General features: G+C 40.5%; 1 protein-coding gene across 8 annotated transcripts in view; it reads left to right on the top strand.

The window, feature by feature from the left end:
* LRMDA (leucine rich melanocyte differentiation associated) overlaps positions 1 to 25330 on the top strand; it is a 1290642-nt gene that overhangs the window by 1094642 nt on the left and 170670 nt on the right. For 6 of the 8 annotated variants that reach the window (XM_064269070.1, XM_064269074.1, XM_064269069.1 and 3 more), the window contains one exon: positions 20398 to 20512. The exons of the other annotated variants lie outside the window; for them this stretch is intronic. In XM_064269070.1, coding sequence (XP_064125140.1) covers positions 20398 to 20512 — 115 coding nt within the window. The remainder of the gene's footprint in view (positions 1 to 20397; positions 20513 to 25330) is intronic. 8 annotated transcript variants of the gene reach the window in all.

Here is a 25330-nt window from a genome sequence, read left to right on the forward strand (position 1 = left end):
TTTCAGGTATCATGTTGGAGAAGAACGTGTCCATGCTTGAGAATTAAGAATTCTGCCTTGGTTTGTTCCCTGTGAGGTTAGACTATAGCTGTTTATGGCTTCATGGATGAAGACCCTGTGTTATTTCTCAGAGTCGGTTCACCCAGCTTTCTCGTGGGCAGCTGATCCCATGAAAGATACTGGCATTGTGATCAAGCAGGGGGAAAAATGTGTGGCTGTTTGTAGAAACTAAATGAAGGATTAATATTACTACTACTACCATTACCATGACCACTATCACCACCACAACTACTAATACTGCTACTATTACCACTACTACAGTACTACCGTTATTATAATTATTAATTTTAGGAATGGAGGATATCGTTGTCAACTTTGATCTGCTCTCTCTTTGTGTTTTAGTAATTGGTTGAATGATAGAATGCCCAGGCGTGCGTTAATCACTGGAAGGACATAAAGGCTTAAACTCCCCCAGGACTTTCTCCCATTGTCATTTCCTAAGACATGTTAGGCATTACCTATGTGGCACACAAAATAAAATTTAAATCAAACAATGAAAGAGATGTGATTCATCTCTTTTATGTCTTCTTTTGGGATTAATTCCCAGAACTAGAGAAAACCTAAGAGGAGTGGGTTTTGAGTTCAGACATGCTACTTTTAAACTTGCCATCTTGAGCTAGCACATCCCTCTGACCTTGAAAAGTCGAATAGATACGTATCCCTGAGATTAAATAAGGCACCACAGAAGAAGTGAGTGCAATCTCCTCTGGTGTCAAGTGTGACCAACCCGAATGAGTCAAACCATATTTCTAGTGCGTGATCTGCTCCAAACTTTTCAGCGCTCTTGCTCAATTATGTCACCCCACTATATCCTTGGCTGGCTCTCATAATTGCCTCATTATTGCTGCTTTTAATATGCATCTTTGAATTCACAGCTCAGCTTTCTCAGCTGGAACTTCCCCCATCGTCTGTTTAGCAGACAAATGTCCTCACTGTCTCTCTGCCCATACAACATGGATGATCAGGATGAAAATGAAATACAGACTTGGCTTACTAGAGGGGAGCTTTGGCTTTGCTTATATGCCACAAATGTTGCCACCTCATAACACTGACGATAGTCGCTAATGAATACATTTGAATCCATTCCCAAAAGTACACTGAATCCACATGACATGAATTAAAGCCATTTTTGTTCTTTTGCTAATGTCTTATTTTCTATTCTTCTCTAGTATGTCTTCAGAACAGATTCCCTTGTTATTTTCCCATAATCTAAGATTTATATTATTCTAGCTAGATTGTAAAATTCTTTGAGAACTCTCTTGGTAGCTCTAAATCTAGTATGGCACTTAGCAGTCAATGATTGTTTATCAAATGAGTGAATGAGTGTTTGCCAACACTTACAGGCAATCAAGAAATAGTTTTATTCCTAAAACAGTGTGAAAACATGATGTTTAATTGAATTGGTGGAAATAAAATATAAACCACGTAATCATAAGAGATACTGCAATAAAAGAGTGGTACCAGCCACATCTTTTTTTTTTTTTTTTGGACTGCCTGATATAATTTCCTGTTGTGAAAAGATTGGGTCCCAATTGGTAGATTAGTGTCGATAAATCAGTTGAGTACTTTAGCGTCCTGCCATGGGCCATGTTTTTCCCCTGGAATCCATGGCATTTCTGACTGGAGAGGATGGCTGGAGGCTGCCATGTTGGAAGTGCTAGGGAGGCAGGCATTCCCACTCTCTGTGGCTTGATCAACAGGCTTTCCTGATAGCACCTTCTTCCTCACTGATTGTGAGGCTTTTGATGAGGAGCCACTGGAACTTGATGTGATTTTGATGTACCGCACAGAAGTGTGGCTAAATACATGGGTTATGAGAATTTTTACTCAATCTACCTGCTTTTCTGGCAAATGTCTTACTTTAAAGAGCAGACAAGAGAAGAGAAACAGCCAGAGTTTCCTGTCCCAGATGATTAAAACAAAACTAGAAACGCTCCAGAGGGGTAGGTTGGAAAGCAGAAATAAGGACACCATTATTCTTTGTCTCTTCTTACCCCCTGGGGAAAACATTGGCACCCAAATATTCAACAGTAGGAAGACATTTGGAAAGCGGCCTAGCCAAGGGGTCTGTGGAATCAGGAGTCATAAATCAGGCATGAGAGGGCAAGACCATATGGTGGGGGAAGAAAGTGACGATACAATTCTTTCAGCTGTAGCTGTTTGAGCACTCTCTCACCATCCCACACTTTTCTACTCCCCTAGGGAACTTCTGAAGATGTCAGCTGAAATACCTTGTTCTTTTCTAAACACTTCTGAACCAGCAAGATGTCAGTGACCTGGAGGGTATTGGGGTGTGAGCCAGAGAAATGATTAAAGAGCTGGGATGCCAGTGACCCAGTGGGCTTTTCCTCCCTGAACCACTAGAACTGACTTTGGAGAAGATAATCAAATAACCAGATATGTGTTGTTTGGCCCAGGGCAGGCGAAGAGGTATGGGATAACTCATGTCCAGCTGAGTTGCCAACAGCCGATAAATTATTGTGTCTTTTCCCCTCCAAATGGACTGTCAGTGTATATATATTTAAAAGTTTTATTGAAAATAGTTACCTCAAATTTATTTGCACTTATTTCTCAGAAAGCCTGAGTAATGGCAGACTCTTATTGCTGTGGACTTCCACAAGTTTTTGAAAGAGCCTCCACTGCTCCACTCAACTCTACTTTGTGTAGGAAAATTACCTCTGGAGGCAGCAATAGGCCTCCTCTTTGTTCTTAACTTGTCTTGAGATCTAGAAGGTGAGATTGAAGCTGCCTTCACTGGAGACACATCTCTTCCCATGCTTATTTCTGGCTTCCCTTTTGGGTGAGCTAGCAAAATCATTTTATGGAACCATTTGTCAGAGGGCAGATGGGGAGACTGTCTTTCCCATTAGTCATCAGAAAGTGACCTTGGCAACCGTGGAGGGAATTGGTCAAGCTGTTACAACCAACAAGACCAGAGTGGAGAAGCAGACTGTGCTTTGCTCAGTTGTCGCAAGGTCCCAAGCAGCTTCCCAGGAGACCTTGAGCTAGCCATCAAGGCCCTGTTTTTATTGGCTGCTGTCTTTTAGGCTGAGCTCGTTCTTGCTGAACTCAGCGGCCAGCGAGGGTTATGGAGCTGTGTGTCCAGCCAGGGAAGTGGGGAGAGGCCACTAGCATGGGGAGGCTCTAGTACCTTGTCCTTGACACTTCAAATGCATGTTTAATTAATTTCCTAACTTTGTGGAAGAAAAGATGAAATAAATAAGGCCAAATGACCACTCCATAATTTGTTTCTGAAGCTTGGATGAACATAAAAGCCTACCTTCCAAAACTACGCAGCATAACTTATTTTATGATTCCCTCTCGGCCCCAGGTCCCAGCTAACCCTGAGTTGAGAGGCTGTGCCTTCCCTTCCTGGGGCTGGTGGTCACAGTGTGCCCTTTCTTGGCAGTGGCCGTGGGCCCAGCAAAACAGACCTCTGAAAGGCGGGTGGATTAATCATTCTGAAGGCATGCTGTCCTCAGCAGTTCCCCTGCAGGACATCTGAGAGTCAGAGAGAAGAGACTATTGTACTTCACAAGTGGCAGAGGGGGTTGTCTGTGACTCAAAAAAAAAAAAAAAAAAGGTAGGGAGGGGAAAATGAAGGCTTTTAAATTGTACATGCTGGAGTTTTCACTAAACCAAAAAGTATTAGAATATATATATGTATATTGCCACTCCTACAGCAGAAACTGTGGTAAGTCCAACCTTTTTATTACAATCAGGTTTTCTCTAAATATATTATGCCCCGCAGGTCAAAATGATTTACTTCTCTATTTTGGGACATCTGAGTTCTATTCTACTGTTGCCAGTATGTTTTCAGCTGTGCCAGAAATGAGCAGGTCTGCGGTTCCTTTGTAACATCAAAACGGAGACATTTATCATTGAGATTTATCATGGGACAGCCTGCCAGATGGTTTGGGTATTTTAAAGGTGAACTGTTTGGGCCTTGATTAGCTCATGTGGACTCCTAGCTAAAGACAACTCTATCAGCTGCTCACTGGAAAGACACTGGCTTCCCCCTGCCCAGCCCTCTTCTTCTGTTCTCCTAGTAATGCAGAAAATATTAATTTAATGGCAGATGTGGTGTAGATTGTCATTTCAGGAAGAAAACCAAGCCATAACCAATTCCACTGATTGCATTCTAATTATAATGTGACCTCCTGTTGCTTTGCATAGAGGCAGTATTCATTTCAGTACACCACTGTAAAACTTGCCGAGTAAACGACCCTCAAAGGGGCAATTGTAAGGTTTAAGCTTGGAATTTTTTGCTCATACCAAAGACATTTATTCTGCCAAGCCTCTGCTGATTGGGCCAGAAAGAATGCATTTGATTATATAGACTAAACTTATTGGGAACAGAACCTTTGTGCTTTGAAATGCTTTTCATTCAAATTACATTCAGACATTCAATCAACATTGATTATGATACGGGTTGGCAACGGGGAATGCCTTGAGTTTTTGGTCTAGCTTAAAAGTTTGCTCAGCTCCACACTAGATAACTACAACTGGAAAACCAGCTGATTTTCCCACAAGAAGGGGGTTTCTCTGGGGAGGCCAAGGGTTCCTTATTCCCATCGGATTCAGTATTCCAAGATCATTTCCTTTCTTCGAGATTTTGGGTCTTCCAAATTTAATTTATGGCTCAGAGCTATGGGGTTTGAGTGAGCATTTGTGTTAAATAAAATGGGCCCTTGAGTTTGTACTTGAGGATCCAGGAGAATTCCCCTGATATTCAGATTTTAGGCCAGGGATTTTGTGTGACAGAAGGAGAAGTGCACTGGGTGAGGATCCAGGAAGCAAAGATTCTAGCCATAACTGCTATCAGCGTGACTTAGAGCAAGGCTTGCTGTTCTCATCTCTAGAATGAAAACACTGAATGCGATCCTGAGGTTCAGTTGGTGATATAAGTGATTTGAAAATGTTAGGAAGCAATATAAAATTATTCTTAAATTTTAAAAATTAATTTAAATCAGCGTATGTCTGTATGGTGCCTGTAGCCAGACATCTCTCTGTCTCTGGAAAGATCCTGGCAGACCAGTATTCCAAGTAGTCTGATCTTGGCAGATGTCACAGACATACAAACATTTATGTTTTGACTTTAAGACTTTCTTCCATCCCTTCCAGATAACTTTAGCCTGGAAGTCAGCTAAAATTCCCACAAGAGGAGGGAGTTGCCAGGCCTTCCTCATTCCAAGCTGATAAAATAGCCCTAGATAGCTTCATTCCCTTCAATTCAATTTCACAACATCACGTGTCATCTGTGTGCAAGGGATGCTCAAATATGGATGACTAGCCTTGACTGCTTTCCTGAAGTTCAGGCCTTATATTTCCACGTATATTGCCACCTTGAATGGTATTCCAGGATCTCAAATTCAGTGTTCTCTTCCTCTACCAAGAAAACAGCAACTGGCCTTTCCGCCTCTATTCTTATCCCGTATTTCTAGTCACTTGAGTTCAAAGCCTTGAGGTTTTTTACTTTGTTTCTCCCCTTTGCCACCCATTTTGAACTAGTTGCCAAGTCGTATGAATTCTACCACTGGAAATGCTATTGAGAACACTCTTCTTCTTTCCTGAAGTTACTCCCTTATCTTTGGCTTCAATTATTTCCCTCCTGGCCTATGTAATATCCTCTTTAATGGCTTCTTCACTTTTGGTTTCTCTGACAATCCAATCTGTCCTACTCAGGTATAGTAGGCAGCCTCTATGATGGCTACTCCCAATGATACCCACCTCATGATATTCATACCCTTGTGTAAGGTGGGACCTGTGATTTGCTTCTAACTAATTGATTACAGAAAGGTGAGGGATGTCATGTCCTTGATGAGACTGCATAAGATTTTGACTTCTGCCTTGCTAGCAGACTCTATCCCTTGCCTACTTTATTGAAGCAAGATTCCATGTTGGAGAGGCTCACATGGCAAACCACTGAGGGTGGTCTCCAGCCAATAGCAAATGAGGATCTGTGGCCCCAGGTCCAATAGCCCACAAGGAACTGAATCCTGCCAACAACAAGGTGAGCTTGGGAGCAGCCCCAGTCAAGCCTTCGATAAGACCCCAGACCTGGCCAACGCATTGATTGGAGCCTAGAGAGAGACCTGAAATGGAGGAACCAGCTCAGCTGTGCCAAGATTCCTGACCCACAGAAACTGTGAGATAATATATATATATATTTTTTTGAACTCAGAGACCACTCTACCCAACAGCAGCAAAGTATATATCCTTTTCCAGTGTACATGGAACATTCTCCAAAACAGACCACATTTTAGACCACAAAGCAAGCCTTCACAAAATACAAACCATCAAAATAATACAAAGCATCTTGTCTGATCATAATGCCATAAAAGTAGAAATCAATAACAGAAACAGTAAGAAAAAAAATATCAAATACATGGACACTGAAAAACACTTTGCTTAAAAACTACTGAGTAATAGACAAAATCAAGTGTGGAATAAAGAAATCCATAGAATCAAATGAGAATGAAAACGCATATTACCAAAACCTTTGGGACGCAGAAAAAGCAGTGCTTTGAAATCAATTTATAGCAATGAATGCACACGTCAAAAAAGAGGAAAGGGCTAAAATCAAAACATTAACCCTACAACTTAAATAAATAGACAACAGCCAAAGAAGTCCTCAGGCACCAGAAGAAATGGAATAGTAAAGATTAGAGTAGAAATAAATGAAATAGAGAAAACAATGAAAAGACAAGACCAAAAGTTGGTTCTTTGAAAAGATGCATAAAATTGGCAAACCATTGACCAAACTGACAAAAGAAAAACAAGGGAAGAAGCAAAAAACCCAAATAAGAAATGAGGTGGGTGATATCACAAAAGACCCAACTGAAATAAAAAAGGATCATAACAGAATACTCTGAAAAATTGTACGCCAACAAATTTGAAAACTAGAAAAAATGGATACATTTCTAGAAACACACTACCTACCTAAACTAACATAAACTAAAGTAGAAAAATGAAACAGACCCATAACAAAAGAAGAGATTGAAGAGGTAATAATAATAAAAAAAAAACCTCCCAACAACAACAACAACAAAACCCTGGTCTAGATGGCTTCACTGGAGAATTCTAATAAATTTTCAGAGAAGACCTCACGCCAATAATACTCAAGCTATTTCAGAGCATATTAAAGAAAAGAATGCTCCTGAACTCATTCTTGGAAGCCAGCATAACGCTGATACCAAAGCTAGGCAAAGACACCACAAAAAACTACAGACCAATATTCCTCATGAACATAGATGCAAAAGTTCTCAACAAAATTCTAGCCAGAATTCAACAGCATATCAAAAAAAAAAAAAAAAAAAAAATCATGAACAAGTGGAATTCATGCTAGGTATGTGGGGATGGTTCGAGATTTGAAAATCAGTCAACATACCCACCACATAAGTAAAACAAAAAAAAGAACCACATGATCATATCAATCATTGCAGAAAAGGCATTTGACAAGTTCTACACCCATTCCTGACAAAAACTCTCAGCAAAATAGGAATAGAAGGGAAATTCCTCAACATAATAAAGGACATTTATATAAAACCAACAGCCAATATCATTCTAAGTGGAGAGAGGCTGAAAGCATTCCCCGTGAGTACAGGAGCCCTACAAAGATGCCCTCTATCACCACTCTTGTTCAACATCATGGTGGAAGTCCTAGCTAGGGCAATAACCCAAGAAAAAGAAAAAAAACATCCAAACTGGTAAGGAAGAGGTAAGTCTATCCCTGTTTGGAGATGATATGATCTTATACACAGAAAACCCCAAAGAATCCACAAGAAAGCTATTAGAACTAATAGAAGATTTCAGCAAAGTGGCAGGATACAAGATAAACATACAAAAATCAGTTGGATTCCTCTACACTAACAAAGAGAACTTAGAAGAGGAAATCACCAAATCAATACTATTCACGATAGCCCCCAAGAAGATAAAGTACTTGGGAATATATCTAAACAGGGACATAAAAGACTTCTACAAAGAAAACTACAAAACACTACTGCAAGAAACCAAAAGAGACCTGCGTAAGTGGAAAACCATATCATGCTCATAGATAGGAAGACTCAACCTTTTGAAAATGTCAATTCTACCCAAAGCCATCTACAGCTATAATGCAATCCTGATCCAAATTCCAACAGCACTTTTTAAAAAGATGGAAAAACAAATCAGAAACTTTATATGGAAAGGGAAGAGGCCCTGGATAAGGAAAGCATTACTGAAGAAGAAGAACAAAGTAGGAGGCCTCACACTACCTGATTTAGAATCTATTATACCACTGTGGTGGTCATATTAGCCTGGTACTGGTACAAAAACAGACACATAGCCCAATGAAACAGAATTGAGAACCCAGGTGTAAATCCATCCATCTATGAGCAGTTGGTATTTGTAAAAGGGCCAAAGTCCATTAAGGGGGGAAAAGACAATCTCTTTAACAAATGGTGCTAGCATAATTGAATGTCCATCTGTAAAAAAGTGAAGCAAGATCCATACCTCATACTGTACACAAAAACTAGCTCAAAATGGATTAAAGACCTAAACATAAAATCTAAAATGATAAAGATCATGGCAGAAAAAATAGGGACAATGCTAGGGACTCTACTACCTGGCATAAATAGTATACAAACCATAGCTAACAATATACAAACACCAGAAGAGAAATTAGATAACTGGGAGCTCCTAAGAATTAAACAATTATACTCATCAAAAGACTTCATTCACCAAAACAGTAAAAAGAGGAACTACACTGGGGAAAATATTTTGGCTATGATTATTCTGACAAGGGCCTAATCTCTAAAATCTATAAAATACTTCAACGCCTCAATTACAAAAAGACAAATAATCCAATTAAAAAATGGGCAAAGGATATAAACAAATACTTCACTAAAGAAGACATTTCAGGCAGCCAATGGACACATGAGGAAATGCTCACAATCATTTGCCATTAGCAAAATGCAAATCAAAACTATAAACCATCTCACTCCAACAGTACTGGCACTAATCCAAAAAACACAAAATAACAGATGTTGGAGTGGTTATGGGAAGATTGGAACTCTTATGCTCTGCTGGTGGGAATGTAAAATGGTACAACCAATTTGGAAAATGATATGGCACGTTCTTAAAAAGCTAGAAATAGAAATACCATATGATAATAGCAATACCACTCCTAGGTATATACCCTAGAGAAATAAGAGCTGTCACACGAATAGACATATGCATACCCATGTTCATTGCAGCACTATTCACAATAGCAAAAAGTTGGAAACAACCTAAATGCTCATCAACAGATGAATGAATAAGCAAACTAAGTACAAACACGCAATGGAATACTATGCTACAATAAAGAGCAATGATGGATCTGAGAAATATCTCACAAAAATGAATGACTCTGGAGGGCATTATGCTGAGTGAAATAAGTCAGTAACAAAAGGACAAATATTTTATGAGACCACTATTATAAGAACTCAAGAAAAGATTTACACACAGGAAAAAAACATTCTTTGATGGTTACAATGGTGGGGAGGGGGGAAGGGGAGTCACAAACTAGATAGTAGACAAGTGTCAGCTTTGGTGAAGGGAAAGACAACACACAATATAGGGGAAGTCAGCACAACTGGACCAAAGCAAAAGCGTAGAAGTTTCTTAGATACACCCAAACACTTTGAGGGCCTGAGTAGCTCCGGCTAGGGGCTTGGGACCATAGACTCGGGGAACATCTAACTCAATTGGCCTAACATAGTCCGTAAAGTCAATATTCTACATCCCACTTGGGTGAATAGCATCTGGGGCCTTAAAAGCTTGCAAGTCGCCATCTAAGATACATCTATTAGTCCCATCCTGTTCAGAGCAAAGAAGAATGAAAAAAACCAAAGACACAAGGAAAATATTAGCCCAAAGGACTGAAGGACCACTTGAAACAGAGACTCCACCATCCTGAGCCCAGAACTAGATGGTGACTGGCTACCACCACCAACTGCTCTGACAGGGATCACAACAGAGAGTCCTGGACAGAAAGCGAGAAAAAGGTAGAACAGAATTCAAACTCACAAAAAAAAAGACCAGACTTAGTGGTCTGACAGAGACTGGAGGAACCCTCGATACTGTGACCCCTGGACGCTCTGCTAAGTCAGAACTGAAACCACTTCTGAAACCCACTTTTCAGGCAAAGATTAGACAGGCCTATAAAACAAAAAATAACACATGTGAGAAATGTGGTTCTTAGTTCAGTCAAATATATGAGACCCAATGGGCAATGCCTGCCCAGAAGCAAGAAGAGAAGGCAGAAAGGCACAGGAAACCTGAACAAATGAACACAAGGAACACGGGGTGGAAAGGGGGAGCATGCTGTCACACTGTGGAGATTGCAACCAATGTCACAAAACAATATGTGTATAAAATTTTGAATGAGAAATTAAGTTGAGCTATAAACTTTCACCTAACACACAATTAAAAAAAAAAACAACCTATGGAGCATAGTTCTACTCTGACACACATGGGGTCGCCATGGAGTCAGGGTCAACATGACAGCAGCTGGCTAAGTGGAGTCTCACTGGGCAATGGAGCATGCACTAGGGCTTGGAAAATCCTCCTGTGCCCGCCCACCTTCCCAGGATGGGTTCCCTGCCTTCTTTCCCTCACCTTTGGTGATCGCTATCACACTCTGCCCCTGATGAGGGCCTGGGCAAAGATGCCAAGTCATGGGGTGGGGACCCAGGTGCCCATGAGGGTCTGTATTTGTCCTGCAGTCAGAGCATGGCATTAAATAGCAAATAAAAACCACCAGGACAGGTTGAGAGAGAGACGTCAGAAGAAAGGAGAAAGCTTTCCTCTTGCTTTTTGAACAAGAGGGCCTGCATTTGTTCTGGACCCTGAGGATTATGTAGCTGGCCCTTACTGGGAGTATAGTGGAACACCAGAGAGGCCGGGGTTGGTGAGCGGGGGTGGGGGGAGGTCATGAAAAACCATTAAGCCAGATGATTTCAGAGAGTCCTCAGTGCTGTGAAGAGAAGAAAGCGAGGAGAGGTGAAGAGGAGTGCCTGAGGCCGATGTGGGAGCACACACTACCCTAAGGAGGATGATGAGGGAACCCTCTCTGAGAAGGCGACATTTGGGCTCAAAGAAGAAACGGAGATGGTGAAGTGTATGGGGCAGTGTTCAGGCTGAGAGAGCTACTAGGTTTCAATCCCTGGGGCTGGAACAAACTGAAATAGACACAAAAGCCAGTTGTAGGAGAAGCCTAGTGACCAAGGAGGAGAGGAGACCTAGGTGAGGTTACATGGTAGGACATGGATGGATCCTTTAAGCTCTTGCAGGCCACAGTGAGGAACAGGTTGCCTCTGAGCCCACCTAGGTTTCTGGTACTGTATTTTGTCACCTAAAAATCACCAAACCAAAAAAAAAAAAAACAAAAACCATTGCCATCGAGTGGATTCTGACTCAGAGAGTCCCTATAGGACAGACTAGAGCTGCCTCACAGAATCACCAAGGAGAGAATTTTCTGCCATAGGCTGTCACCTGCAGTTTCTACCTGGATTTAATTCCTACCCCTGTATCAACATCACCACCTCCCCACTGCTGTCCACATAGCTGTTTAAAAATTCTTTAAAATGGAGATACTTTGCACAAAGTTATGTAACTTTGGAAAAGTGTAAATAATTATTAGTGTGCCAAGGAATTTGGGTGGTGCAAACGATTCATGCACTTGGGCACCAACCAAAAGGTTGAAGGTTCGAGTCCAACCAGAGGTGCTTGGGAAGAAAGACCTAGCGATCTGTATCTCCAAATTCATCCATTGAAAGCGCTATGGAGCACAGTTCTACTCCGCCTCACATGGGGTCGCCGTGAGCCAGAGCTGACTCCAGCTGCAAGTGGTGACTGGTCAGAAAACCTTTGCAAATGGGACTCTTTATTTTCTTTCCCTGCAGAACCTCAGAATTTTAAAGAGTGTCACAAACTGACACCTCATGACCCAAATCTGGGACCCAGAAGGCTTTAATTTCTCTGTTGCTTGTAACCAACTAGAATGCCTCTACAAAGGCCCCGCAGTCCCCAGATTCCCCTGTACCCTCCTGTCGTGCAGTCTTCTGCTGGCTCCTCTTCCCTTACATGTCTAGACCCATCTTCTTAATTGCTTTTCATTAAAGAATGTTGGTGTGTGGTTGGACCACGGAGCCAAATACCCAGGAGAGGAATCCATGCCCCTGAGATCTTTCCTGCTCAGACTCTTCACCCATATTCACTGATCTTCACTCATCTTGAAGTCAGAGATGGGAAAAGACAGGTAAGAGGGGCAAGAGCCTGGGAGAACCTCGACCCCTGGGCCCACCTGTCTGCTGCATCTGCAGCTCCACGCAAGGAAAATCCAGGAAGTCCCTTAGGGTCTGTGATGCATCCTCTGTTCCCTGCCGGCAGGCTGTCCCTTTAAAGAGTTGGCACTTTGAGAAGGAAATGAAATAATTTGGTTATCTTTCCTTGATAAAGCTAAAATTCTTAATCTTCAAAGATAGGTACTGTTCAGTGCATAATGAGTTCGAACTGCTGATAATTATAATTTTGAAGAGTTTCAGCTTGCTGTCAGCTAAGTAATTAAAGGGGTGGGACCAGGGTTCCATTCTGTTCATGACGGTTGTGCTCCTGGCAAGGACTCTGCTCTGTGCGCCAAAAATGCCCTTGTTCTAGGGCTGCAGTGCAGTGAAAGGGTTAATCAGGTCGAGTAAAATCATTCCCTGGGCTATGAAGACTTGTCTTTTCCTCATTTTTTCCCTTGGCCAAGCCTTTTCCCTGTGATACTCCCATTGTTTTAAAAAAGCCACACTCCTGATCCGACTGCACCTGCGTTGATTAAACAAAGCCAGGATGTCAGGGTACCAGTGGCGCTGGATCCCAGGGAAAAAAATCTCTGTGCCTTTTCCCTGCTTGCAGCTGCGCCTTCACCCAATTGCCCACAAGCCACCATTTTTTAAGCTCCTCACATATCCTAGTGCTGGACTAAAAAAATTGAGCAAAAAAGTAAAGAAGAGAAAATGGAAAACTAATGATTCAAGAAATCACATAGCACGAGATAATTCTATTTTGAAATCACAGCAGTGGCACCCAGAGGCGGACGCTCCCTAAATTACTCGTGAAAACCCCTTGATGTATCCAGTTGTAGGAAAGCCCGAGGCACTTTTTTTTTATTATTATTGGGAGTGCCTCGCAGTCCCTGAAAGAAGCATTTAGCAGCTATTTTTAAATGTCTGGTGTGAGCAAGGAGTCCTGGTGGCGCAGTGGTTAAGCACTTGGCTGCTAACCGAAAGGTCGGCAGTTTGAATCCACCAGCTGCTCCTCGGAAACCCTATAGAGCAGTCCTACTTTGTCCTATAGGGTCACTGTGAATCAGAATCGACTGGATGGCAATGGGTTTGTTTTGGTTTGAGGTGAGTAAGCTAAAAAAAAGATCCCCCCAAAATCTCCAATCTTAAATGTGCTTATTTGATTGCTGGCTTTTACTTAGAATAAAAGACACGGTCTTGCAATGGCATTTGAGGCCCTCCCTGACCATTCCAACCTCATATGCCCCACGCCTTTTGCCCATTCTGCTGTGGTCACACTGGTCTTGCTTGTTCAAGGAGCACATTGGGCTTGCCCCCGCTTAGCTGTGCCCTTTCTCTACTCCCTGTCCAGAATGCCCTTCCCCGAATATCTGAGTGGCTCCCTTCCTCTCTTCCTTTAGGTATTTTCTCCAAAGTCACCTCACAGAGGCCTACCCATGCCACACCATATAAAACCACAATTTTCCACTTTTGACACTTTCTCTTCCAGTTCTCAGGTTGATTTTTCTTCCTAGTACATATCAGCGTCTAACTTACTATAAAAAAAAAAAAAAAAAACTTACTATATACTCTCCTTATTTATCTTAAGGCTTCCCCACTAGAATATACATGCCATGAAGGTGGGGACATTTGTCCCCGTGTTTGTTCACTTCTGTGTTCTCAGCATCTGAAATAATGACTATTATTTGAGTGGACAGTTGGTTAATGGTCCCATAGGCTGTAACCACTGCTGCCCACCTCTGAGTCAGTTTCTGATTCCTTAAGTGAAGTAAAGTAGAAGATGCATTGCCCCTGATGCAATGGAAGTCACCAGATGTATGACCAGCTAAGGGTTGTTTGTTGAATGATTCATGACGTCCATGACAATGGGTTTGATTAACAAGGACCCAGGCCCACAAGACCCCAAACAATCTGACCATCTTGGTCTCTGGTGGCTTCGTGAAATCTACAGAGCTTCGATTTTCTTTCTGGATCTAAGACCGAGGAATCCTTTGTAGTATAAGCATTATGTTCTCCTTTCTTGCCTGAGGCCAGCTTTTGTCACTTGCTGAGTTATGCTCTGAGGGGAGGTGTGGTACCCAAGCATAATTCCAAATAGTTACCTTCAGAGTGGAGGGCGTCAGTGAGATGAAGCAAGTTGCCCCTGCCAGCAACAGTGTGATGCTACATAAAATTTTAAAATCTTGGATTTGACATGATTTTAATTCTAGGGTGCATTTCAGTTTAAGGACATGATTGGCTGGTGGGTTATGAAAGAAGAGTCTTTTCAGGGTGATTCAGAAGAATGAACTCTAGAGATCAAAGCTCGCAGCTGATGGGAAGGGTTTGTAATTTTACCTGGTAATGAACTGGATCTAAACAGGGCAAGAAGAACGATGGGAAGGGCCACACTGTAGTCTATTCTTATCCATTCATTTATGGAGCTCTCCCTAGTTTAATTTTTGGGGACTAAATCTTTTTTAAGAATAATTTATCATATAATCTTTCTAGCCCTTGTATCCTCTCGTTTCGTCTCCTCTCTCTTTCTGTATCTCAAAAAACTCAGTGCCGTCGAGTCAATTCTGACTCAGAGATGAGTCTTTCTGTATATATACATATATATGTGTGTGTGTGTGTGTGTGTGTGTATGCATATACATGTATATGTCTACCACTCCTCTGTCAGTTTATTGTGCTGTGGTGGCTCATGTATTGCTGTGATGCTGGAAGCTATGCCACTGGTATTTCAGATACCAGCAGGGCCACCCATGGTGGACAGATTTCAGTGAGCTTCCAGGCTAAGACGGACTAGGAAGTTTCAATGGCCAACTTCCAAAAAAGTTGGCCATTGAAAACCTTATGGATAGCAGTGGAGCATTGTCTGTTGAACATTGTTGGATATAATGCTGGAAGATAAGCTCCTCAGGTTGGAAGGCACTCAAAATAAGACTAGGGAAGAGCTGCCTCCTCAAAGTACAGTTGACCCTAATGACGTGGAATAAAATTTAAGAATCTGGGTTTGATGATGTGGCATGACTCTAAATGAGAAGAAACAGCTGCAAACATCCATTAATAATCAGAATATGGAATATTCTAAGTATGAAGCTGAGAAAATTGAAAGTTGTCAAAAATGAAATGAAACACTTAAAGATCAGTATCCTATCCAGTGAGCTGAAATAGACTGGTATTGGCCATTTTGAATCAGACGGTCATATGGTCTACTATGCTGGGAATGAAAAATGGAGAGGAATGGCATCACCGTCATCGTCAAAAAGGATGATCGTCAACATCTATCCTGAAGTACAACACTGTCAATGATAGGATAATATCCATACAAAGAAGACCAGTTAATCAATTATTATTCAAATTTATGTACCAACCACTAATGACAAAGAAATTTACCAACTTTTTCAGTCTGAAATTTATCAAACATTCAGTAAAGATGCATCGATAATTACTGGTGATTGGAAACAAAGAATAAGGATCAGTATTTGGAAAATATGGCCTTGGTGGTAGAAATGATGTCGAGATTGCATGATAGAATTTTGCAAGGCTAACAACTTATTCACTGGAAATACCTTTTTTCAACAACTTGAATGGTGACTGTGCATGTGGACCTTGCTGAATGAAATACACAGGAATCAAATGAATGACATGGGTGGAAAGAGAGGTTTGGAGAAGCTCAATATCATCAGTTAAAAAGAAGGCCAGGGCCCAACTGTGGAACAGACCATCAATTGCTTATATGCAAATTCAAGTTGAAGCTGAAAAAAATTAGAACAAGTCCACGAGAGCCAAAGTATGACCTTGAGTATATTCCACCTGAATTTGGAAACCATCTGAAGAATGGATTTGACACATTGAATAGTAATGACTGAGGGCCAGATGAGTTGTGGGGTGACATCAAGGACATCATACATGAAGAAAGCAAAAGTCATTAAAAATACAGGAAAGAAAGAAAAGACTAAAACGGATGTCAGAAGAGGCTCTGAAACTTGTTCTTGAACACAAAATAGCTAAAGCAAATGAAGAAATAATGAAGTAAAAGAGCTAAATAGATGATTTCAAAGAGCGGCTTGAAAAGAAAAAGTAGAGTGTTACAATGAAATGTGCAAAGACCTGGAGTTAGAAAACCAAAAGGGAAGAGCACGCTTGGCATTTCTCAAACTGAAGAAACTAAAGAAAAAATTCAAGACTTGAGTTGCAATACTGAAGGAGTCTATGGGCAAAGTATTGAATGATGCATGAAGCATCAAAAGAAGATGGAAGTAATACACAGTCACTGTACCAAAAAGAATGGTCAGCATTCAGTCATTTCAGGAGATAGCATATGATCAGGAACCAATGGTACTGAAGGAAGAAGTCCAAGCTGCACTGAAGGCACTGGTGAAAAACAAGACTTCAGGAATTGGCAGAATACCAATTGAGATGTTTCAACAAATGGATGCAGCCCTTGAGGGTGCTTACTCATCTATGCCAAGAAATTTGGAAGACAGCTACCTGGCCAACCAACTGTAAGAGATCCAATACATGCCCATTCCATAGAAAAGTGAATCAGTGGAATGCAGAAATTATCAAACAATATTACACACAAGTAAAATTTTGCTGAAGGTGATCCAAAAGTGTTTGCAGCAGTGCATCGACAGGAAACTGCCAGAAATTCAGGGTAGATTCAGAAGATGACATGAAAAGAGGAATATCATTGCTAATGTCAGATAGATCTTGGCTGAAAGCAGAAAATACTAGAAAAATGTTTACCTGTGTTTTATTGACTATGCAAAGACATTCAACTGCATGGATCATAATAAATTATGGATTACATTGTGAAGAATGGAAATTCTAGAACACTTAATTGTACCATGCAGAACCTATACATAGACTAAGAGGCAGTCATTGGAAAAAAACAAGGGAATATTACATGATTTAAAATGAGGAAGGGTATGTGTCAGGGTTGTATCATTTCACCATATTCATTCAATCTGTATGTGGAGCAAATCATCCAAGAAGTTGCACTATATGAAGAAGAACATATCAGGATTGGAGGAAGACTTACTAACAACCTGTGATATGCAGATTACACAACCGTGCTTACTCAAAGTGAAGAGGACTGAAGCACTCATTGATGAAGATCAAAGACTACAGACTTTAGTATGGATTACAATTCAATGCAAAGAAAACAAAAATCCTCACAACTGGACCGATAAGCAACATCATGATAAATGGAGAAAATATTGAAGTTTCAAGGATTTCATTTTGCATGGATCTACAGTCAATGCCCATGGAAGCAGCAGTCAAGAAATCAAACAATTTATTGCATTGGGCAATTTTGTGGTATCAGATCTCTTTAAAGTGCCAAAAAGCGAAGAAGTCACTTTGAGGACTAAGGTGCACCTGACCCAAGTCATGGTATTTTCAATTGCCTTATATGCTGGGAAAGCTGGACAGTGATTAAGGAAGACAGAAGAATTGATGCCTTTGATTATGATGTTGGTGAAGAATATTGAATATACCATAGACTGCCAAAATAATGAACAAGTTTGTCTTGGAATAAGTAGAGCCAGAATGCTCCTTAGAAGCGAGGATGGTAAAACGTCATCTCAAGTACTTTGGACATGTCATTAGGAGGGACCAGTCCCTGGAGAAGGACATCATGCTTGGTAAAGTGGAGTGTCATTGAAAAAGAGGAAAACTCTTAACAAGATGGATTTGCACAGTGGCTGCAACAGTGGTCTCAAACATAACAATGAATGTGAGAGTGGCGCAGGACTGGGCAGCATTTTCTTCTGTTGTACACAGGTACACTATGAGTTGGAACCGACTCATTGGCACCTAACAGTAACACAGCATATCCATATATAGACAGATAGATAGATATAGGTAGAGAGATATGTATATGTGTGTGTGTGTATTTGTGTACGTGGGGACATTTTCCCTGACCCTCAGCCTCCTGAAATTGTCTGCATTTGTGAGCCTAACCTTAGTACTTGAAACTCTTTTAGCTATGTTTAAAAAAAAAAAAGGATAATTGAGTGAGAAAATTCAAAAGTACTCTCTGATTTCCTTTTGTTTAACTGACCCACAAGGAAATCCTGCACATTACCAAACAAAAGAGGCAATAGGGAGAGCTGGTAGGGCTCGTTTGCATCTGCATGTGTTATTTATTTAAAAACTAGAGAAATGCTGAGCTGCTTTGTTTGGAGATATGGATGCCATTCTGAAAGCATGGCTATGCACAAGTCTATACATCCCGCACCGTACATCCTGCAGTATTACTTGACATGCAGAAAGGGAACACACTCATATTTATGTCGAGGTGCCATCTTTTAATGCATGTTGTATGGTGGGAAAGAGGTAAAAGTTTAAGTGGCATCTTCATTAAATCCCACTACGATCCACCAACTCTTAATCTGTCAAGGATGGTAGGGGAGAGGTGTGAAAATGGTAAAGGGGTTTTGATGAGCTGTTGCATTTGCTTGTATTCTAAGAATCTGCTACAGAGATACCAGGATGGTAACTCATTTGTTTTTTATAAACAAAATAGGAATGAGATGTGTAGCCAGTTAGAGATATTGTTTGAGCACTGAACATTTATTTCTAAAGAATGTTCCAGCCTGTTATGGTCGCACAGAATTTTTCACCCTGGAGAGGTTATAGGTTGGCTATAATGGTTCTTCTCACTTGTCCATTTTGTGCCTCTGAGGCTGTCATGTAATGAAGCTGACTGTGACATCTGCCAGGAAACCCTGGTGGTATAGTGGTTAAGTGCTACCGCTGGTAACCAAAGCGTTGGCAGCTTGAATCCACCAGGTGCTCCTTGGAAACTCCATGGGGCAGTTCTACTCTGTCCTACAGGGTTACTCTGAGTCAGAACCGACTCAACAGCAACGGGTTTGGTTTTTTTGGTTATGACATCTGCCATCCATTGATACGTGAGGTTGGTTCAAGTTAGATTGTCAGGCACCCTTTCAGCCATCATGGCATTGGGTGTGCACCTTCTAAAACAGAGACATGCTTAGTTAAAGAGGGGCTCTTTTCTGGAGCAGATTTTTGAAACAGGAGGTGAAAACATTATTATTGGGTCCATAGTACCTGCTCATAATTCCCTGGTGATTGACTTTGATTCTATTCATTAAAAAAAAAAAAATTATTGTGGTAAAATATGTCCAGCAAAACTTGGCCATTTTAACCATTTTAAGAGTACATTCCAGTGACATTAATTACATTCACCATGTTGTGCAATCATATTATATTAATTTCCAAAAGTTTTTCTCCACCCCAAATGGAAACTCAGTACCTGTTAAGCAGTAACTCCCTATTTCCTCTTCCCTCCAACCATTAGTAACCGATAATGAACTTTTTTCTTTATACATTTGCCTCTTCTAGATATTTTATATAAGTTGGAATGTATAATATTTATCCTTTTGTGTCTGACTTATTTCACTCAGTATGATGCTTTCAAGGTTCATCTGTGTCGTAGAACTTCATCTCTCTTTATGGCTGAAAATATTCTATTGTACGTATACTGTTCGCCACATTTTGTTTATCTACTAAACTGTTGATGGATACTTGGATTATGCCCACCTTTTGGCTATCGTGAATAGTGCTGCAGTTAAGATTGGTGTACAAGTATCTGAGTCCTGGTTGCAATTCTTTTGGGTATATACCTAGGAGTAGAATTGCTGGGTTATACGATAATTCTATATTTAACTTTTTGAGGAACCACCAAAGTGTTTTCCACAGCAGCTACACCATTTTATATTTCCAACAGCAATGGATGAGGGGTCCAACTTCTTCACATCTGTCACTGACACTTGTTATTTTCCATTTTTCTGATAATAACCATCATACTGGGTTTGAAGTGGTATCTCATTGTGGTATTGATTTGCATTTCCCTCTTCCCATTTTTAAGATAGGAAAATATTAAAGTTTCAAAAAAAAAATCCAAACAACTGAATTTTTCACAACCTCAGTATAGATGAGCTGAAATTCACTCAGTCATATTCCTTCCTTCCACCATCAGCCCCTCTTCCGTACTTTGATTCTTCCAGCTACCCAGGAGCATGTATTGAATGCCCGTAAAGAAGATGAAGCCTACGGCTCAGAAAGCTCATGTTCTATGAAGAAGGACAGGAACACAGGGCCGTGGAGCAGGTGTTACTGCAGGTGTGTGGACTGGCGGTGGGAGACACACAACTAGGCTTCGGCTGGGATGGAAAGTAGATGAGAACAGGAAAGAAAGATCCTTGGAGTTGCTGCATGTCTTAAAGGAAGAGTAGTTGTTTGCCAGGTGCACAAGGCCTGGTGAGCCTCAGTTCTAGTTGTATTTGCTTTAAAAAACATAACAAATTTAAAATTGCTATTTAGTTATTCCATTATTTCTGCATTCACTGTTTTATTCAGTCAGCATTTCAGAGCTGAGAATGTCCAGAGGAGTTAGACACTCACACACCCAGACTGCACAGTTGAGGACCAGAGATGTCAGATACAATTATTTGAAGCTCTGGGAACTTGGCAGAATAAAGAATGAATGAATATGCTAGAAGTAATTGGGTCCAGTTTTCACTGAATACAAGAATAACCCCTAAATTCTCAACCTTGGGATTTGGTTAATTAAGATAACTAACCTTTATCTCTGGGTTTTTTTTTTTTTTTAACCTTTATCTCATTGTCTCATTCAAGTCTCACAACAACCTATAAAATAGATTTTATCATTCTCATTTTTGTAAATGAGTAAACAGAGACACAAGAGAGGTTAAGAGATACATGCAAGATCCCACAGCTAGAAGGTGGCTGAGTGAGGGTCAAAGCCAGCTGTCTGTTTTTAGATTCTGGGTTGTTTCTATGGCATCACTCTGCCTTGCTTATAGACAGCTGAACTCAGAGAATGACTTCATAACCCACCAGTGCAATCTATCCTCCAAGGAGACCTACATTAGAATGCTTGTTTTGAATTAAAATATGGTCTATTAAAAAGGGCAACATGTTAAACATGGAATTTTAGACGATTAGAGCTGAATCCAAGCTATAGCTAGTCCAATCGTCCTTGTTACAGATGAGGGAACACAGCTTCAAAGTCAGAGCAAGAACATACATTTCTCTACTTCTATACAACATTGTCTCCACTGATACATTATTATGTTTTGATTTGACCTGACACCTGTAAACATCATAATCCCAAGAGAGCAAAATGGGGACACTTGGTTTTGATGAGAGTCTGGGTTTGAGAAGGTTTAGAGCATAGAATGAGTCCAAGGATGGGATGAGAATGTCAGTGTGGAGCCATGGTGATGTCTGTGGCCAACCAAGACACACCGGGAAATCACTGGGTTATAGCTGGGTTCGGTAGAGTCTATGTAGAAAGAGGAAGAGCCTTTACATGGTAGTTCAGTTGTTTAAAACACTTGCCTTTGACCAGTCCTCCTCTCTAGTCATAATTCCAATCACTATAGAGTTTATTTAAAAGCAGAAATCTTATAGACTGTGTTCCAAATGTCTGCAAGCCAACATTCTATACATGTGGTTATAGAAATATAATTTATTCCCATCAATATTTAACCAAAAGGCAAAGGTAGTCTTTCAGATACCAGGATAGAGACTGTCCATTTAGATAGATGTAAATTTGACTAAAGTAGAGCTGGAATGTTTGAGGACCATTCTGGACAGTTTCTTGCCTGTTTTTTAAAATCACCTCTGGCAGGAGAGGTCAGCACAACTGGACTAAAACAAAAGCAAAGAAGTTTACTGAATAAACCAAATGCTTCAAAGGCTAGAGTAGCAGGGGCGGGAGTCTGGGGACCATGGTTTTAGGGGACATCTAGGTCAATTGGCATAATAAAATCTATTAAGAAAACATTCCACCTTCCACTTTGGTGAGTGGTGTCTGGGTTCTTAAACACTAGCAAGCGGCCATCTAAGATGCATCAATTGGTCTGAACCCACCTGGAGCAAAGGAGAATAAAGAACACCAAAGACACAAGGTAATTATGAGCCCAAGAGACAGAAAGGGGAGTATAAATTAGAGACTACATCAGCCTGAGACCAGAAGAACTAGATGGTGTCTGGCTACAATCGATGACTACCCTGACAGGGAACACAACAGATAATCCCTGATGGAGCAGGAGAGCCGTGGGATGAAGACCTCAAATTCTCATAAAAAGACCAGACTTAATGGCCTGACTGAGACTAGAAGGACCCCAGAGGTCATGGTCCCCAGACCTTCTGTTAGCCCAAGTCTGGAGCCATCCCCAAAGCCAACTCTTCAGACAGGGATTGGACTGGACTATAAGACAGAAAATGACACTGATGAGGAGTGAGCTTCTTGGCTCAAGTAGATGCATGAGACTGTGTGGTCAGGTCCTGTCTGGAGGGAAGATGAGAAGGTAGAGGGGGACAGAAGCTGGCTGAATGGACATAGAAATAGAAGGTAGAGAGAAGGAGTGTGCAGTCTCATTAGGGGGAGAGCAACTAGGAGTATATAGCAAGGTGTATATAAGTTTTTGTATGAGAGACTGACTGACTTGATTTGTAAACTTTGACTTAAAGCACAATAATAATAATAATAATAAAACCCACCTCTGAAGTTTGACTTTCTTGTTTTTCTTTTTGTCTTTCTGCTGGGTTCTTCTTCCTTCTCCAGGATGACAGGATTCCTGCTACGTTGTTCTGTTCTCCTCTCATAGATCTCTACTGGGCATTCACTTCTTTCCGCACTGCTTTAGAGAGTAATTCCTCTCTGCACCTCATTTCTTTGGTGGTTTACATACCTCCTTAGCATAGCAGTCATGTTGTAGATATGGACAGGTGGTTCCAGAACTCTGGCTTATTTTCTCCCTTTTCTGGTGCTCAGCTTCTAGCACTTGTAGGGCTAACAAGCAATGTTTTAGGAATGAATGAATCAATACTAGTAGCAAACAAAAAGAAAAAAAAATTTGTATCTGGTTGCTGCTATCTGGAGACTCCAAGGAGACCCCATAGTTCATAGACTAGTTTTGCTTAGTTGCCACTTTATATCAATTGTCCAGTTGATGATTTTGAAGTAAATATTCTCTCTCTCTGTCTCACACAAACACACACACACTGGACATTGACCACAGTCTCAGTAGTGATGATTTTCACATTCTTTCCTTTGAGCTTTCTGGGTGGGTTTATATTTTACTACAATGAGAATATTTTCCTTTATAGTTAGAAATTATTAAAATTACATTTTAAAATATACATTTTTTATTATAAAAATATTTATTTTAGAAAATTAAGAATATCGGCAGAAAAAAATTGCTCCTACTCATAACACCCCAAAACAATCCGCTGCCAACACGTTAACTGTATTTCTAGTCTTTTTTTTTTTTTTTTTTCCAGCGCATGGCTTTTTGGTGTGTCGTTGTGATCATGCTGCATATTTGCATTTTTATTTTGCTTTTTAAATAAACATTAAAAGCAAGTATTATTATGCTGCGTACATGGGGTCACCATGAGTTAGAATTAACCGGAAGGCAACTGGTTTGGGTTTATTTTTGTTTTTTGGCTTATGTTATATAATCTACATTAATTTCATTTTTATTAATTTTTTTTATTTATATACTATTTCATCGATTTAAATATTAATGCCAAGTGCGTAACTGACTTTAGTATTTCTCAATTTAGCAACACTGAAATTAATACTTAATAACCATTCACATACTAGGCATAGTACTAGGAATAAACAGGTAAGCAAAATGGACTTGCCTTTTGTCCTTACAGGGGATAGAGTCTTAACAGAAAAGATGTACAGTAAATCTTTTGATATTAAGAGTTTTTATGGTAAACATACAGAGTTCTAGGAACATTTGAAGGAACATGGAATTCAGTTTTAGGCAAGAATCAGTGAAGGTTTCCTGGAGGCAGTGACATTTAAACTGAGTCCTAACAAGTATGTAGCAGTTAACCAGAGAGGAATGTGGGACAAGTGTTCAAGTTGGAACAGCATGTGTGATGGCTCAGAAGACCGAGGCATGGTCTGTTGAAATAACTGAAAAAAGTTTAGTTTAGCCAAGAATGTTGTGAGGGAGGGAAGCGGAGAGTGAAGAACAAGGAGGTGGTGAGAGAGCTGACAGTAGAGATCAGTAGAGGCAAGATCATGAAGAACTTTGTATGTCAGCTGAAGGAATGGGGACTTGGAAAAATCACTGAAGCATTTTAAGCCGAGAAGTTAGAAAAATCAGACTGGCTTTATTGGAAAGACCCCACTGGCTCCAGTGTAAGGGAAGAGACACAGAGATCTTTGGAAGGTTGGAGCAGGTAGTCCAAGGAAGAGATATTGGTCATTTAGCTGATTTTCCCTTTCCACAATTATAATAGCTCTGTGATGAAATTCTCGTGCATAACTATCTTGCTGTATTTAGTATTATTGTATCAGAAAAGATTGAAAAGGAAATGCTAACTGATCTTAGTATTTTAACATGTCAGGACCATTTGGAGGTTGAGTTTGTCCTCCTGTCCACCTGCCAAGTCATTTCAGTAGCACATGGTGGAGATGGGTGAAGGGAATTTTCTTGCCAGTGGTTCTCCATAGTCTATGTGGTTCAGATAGATTTGGTCCAGATTTATTCATCCCTCAAAGCTGTATCGTTTGCCAGAAACTCAACTGCTACACTAAGGCCAGTGCCAGGTCTGTGTAAGAAATTAAAAAATAAATAAACCAAACGTGATTAGGATGATCGCATACACATCCTAGCTATGTTTCATGGACTCACTGGGTTGAAATCATTTGCCTAAGGTCAAGTACATCATTTCCCCAAAGGAGTATCCTTCTTCTGCTTCAGACAAAGTCTTTGCTGTTTTTTAAAGTGCTTCAGGTTGTAGGATTCCACTTTCCTGGCCTAAATTCTTCTTATGGTTTAATGTTGCCCATCATGGAATCCCAAAGCACATTCATTATAACATTGCTTATCTCCATTTTCCAGAAGTAGAAAATGGAGAAGTAAAACTCGAGGGTGGCAGAGGTGG

The sequence above is a fragment of the Loxodonta africana genome, chromosome 16, assembly GCF_030014295.1.
Source record: "Loxodonta africana isolate mLoxAfr1 chromosome 16, mLoxAfr1.hap2, whole genome shotgun sequence".
Lineage (NCBI taxonomy): Eukaryota > Metazoa > Chordata > Mammalia > Proboscidea > Elephantidae > Loxodonta > Loxodonta africana.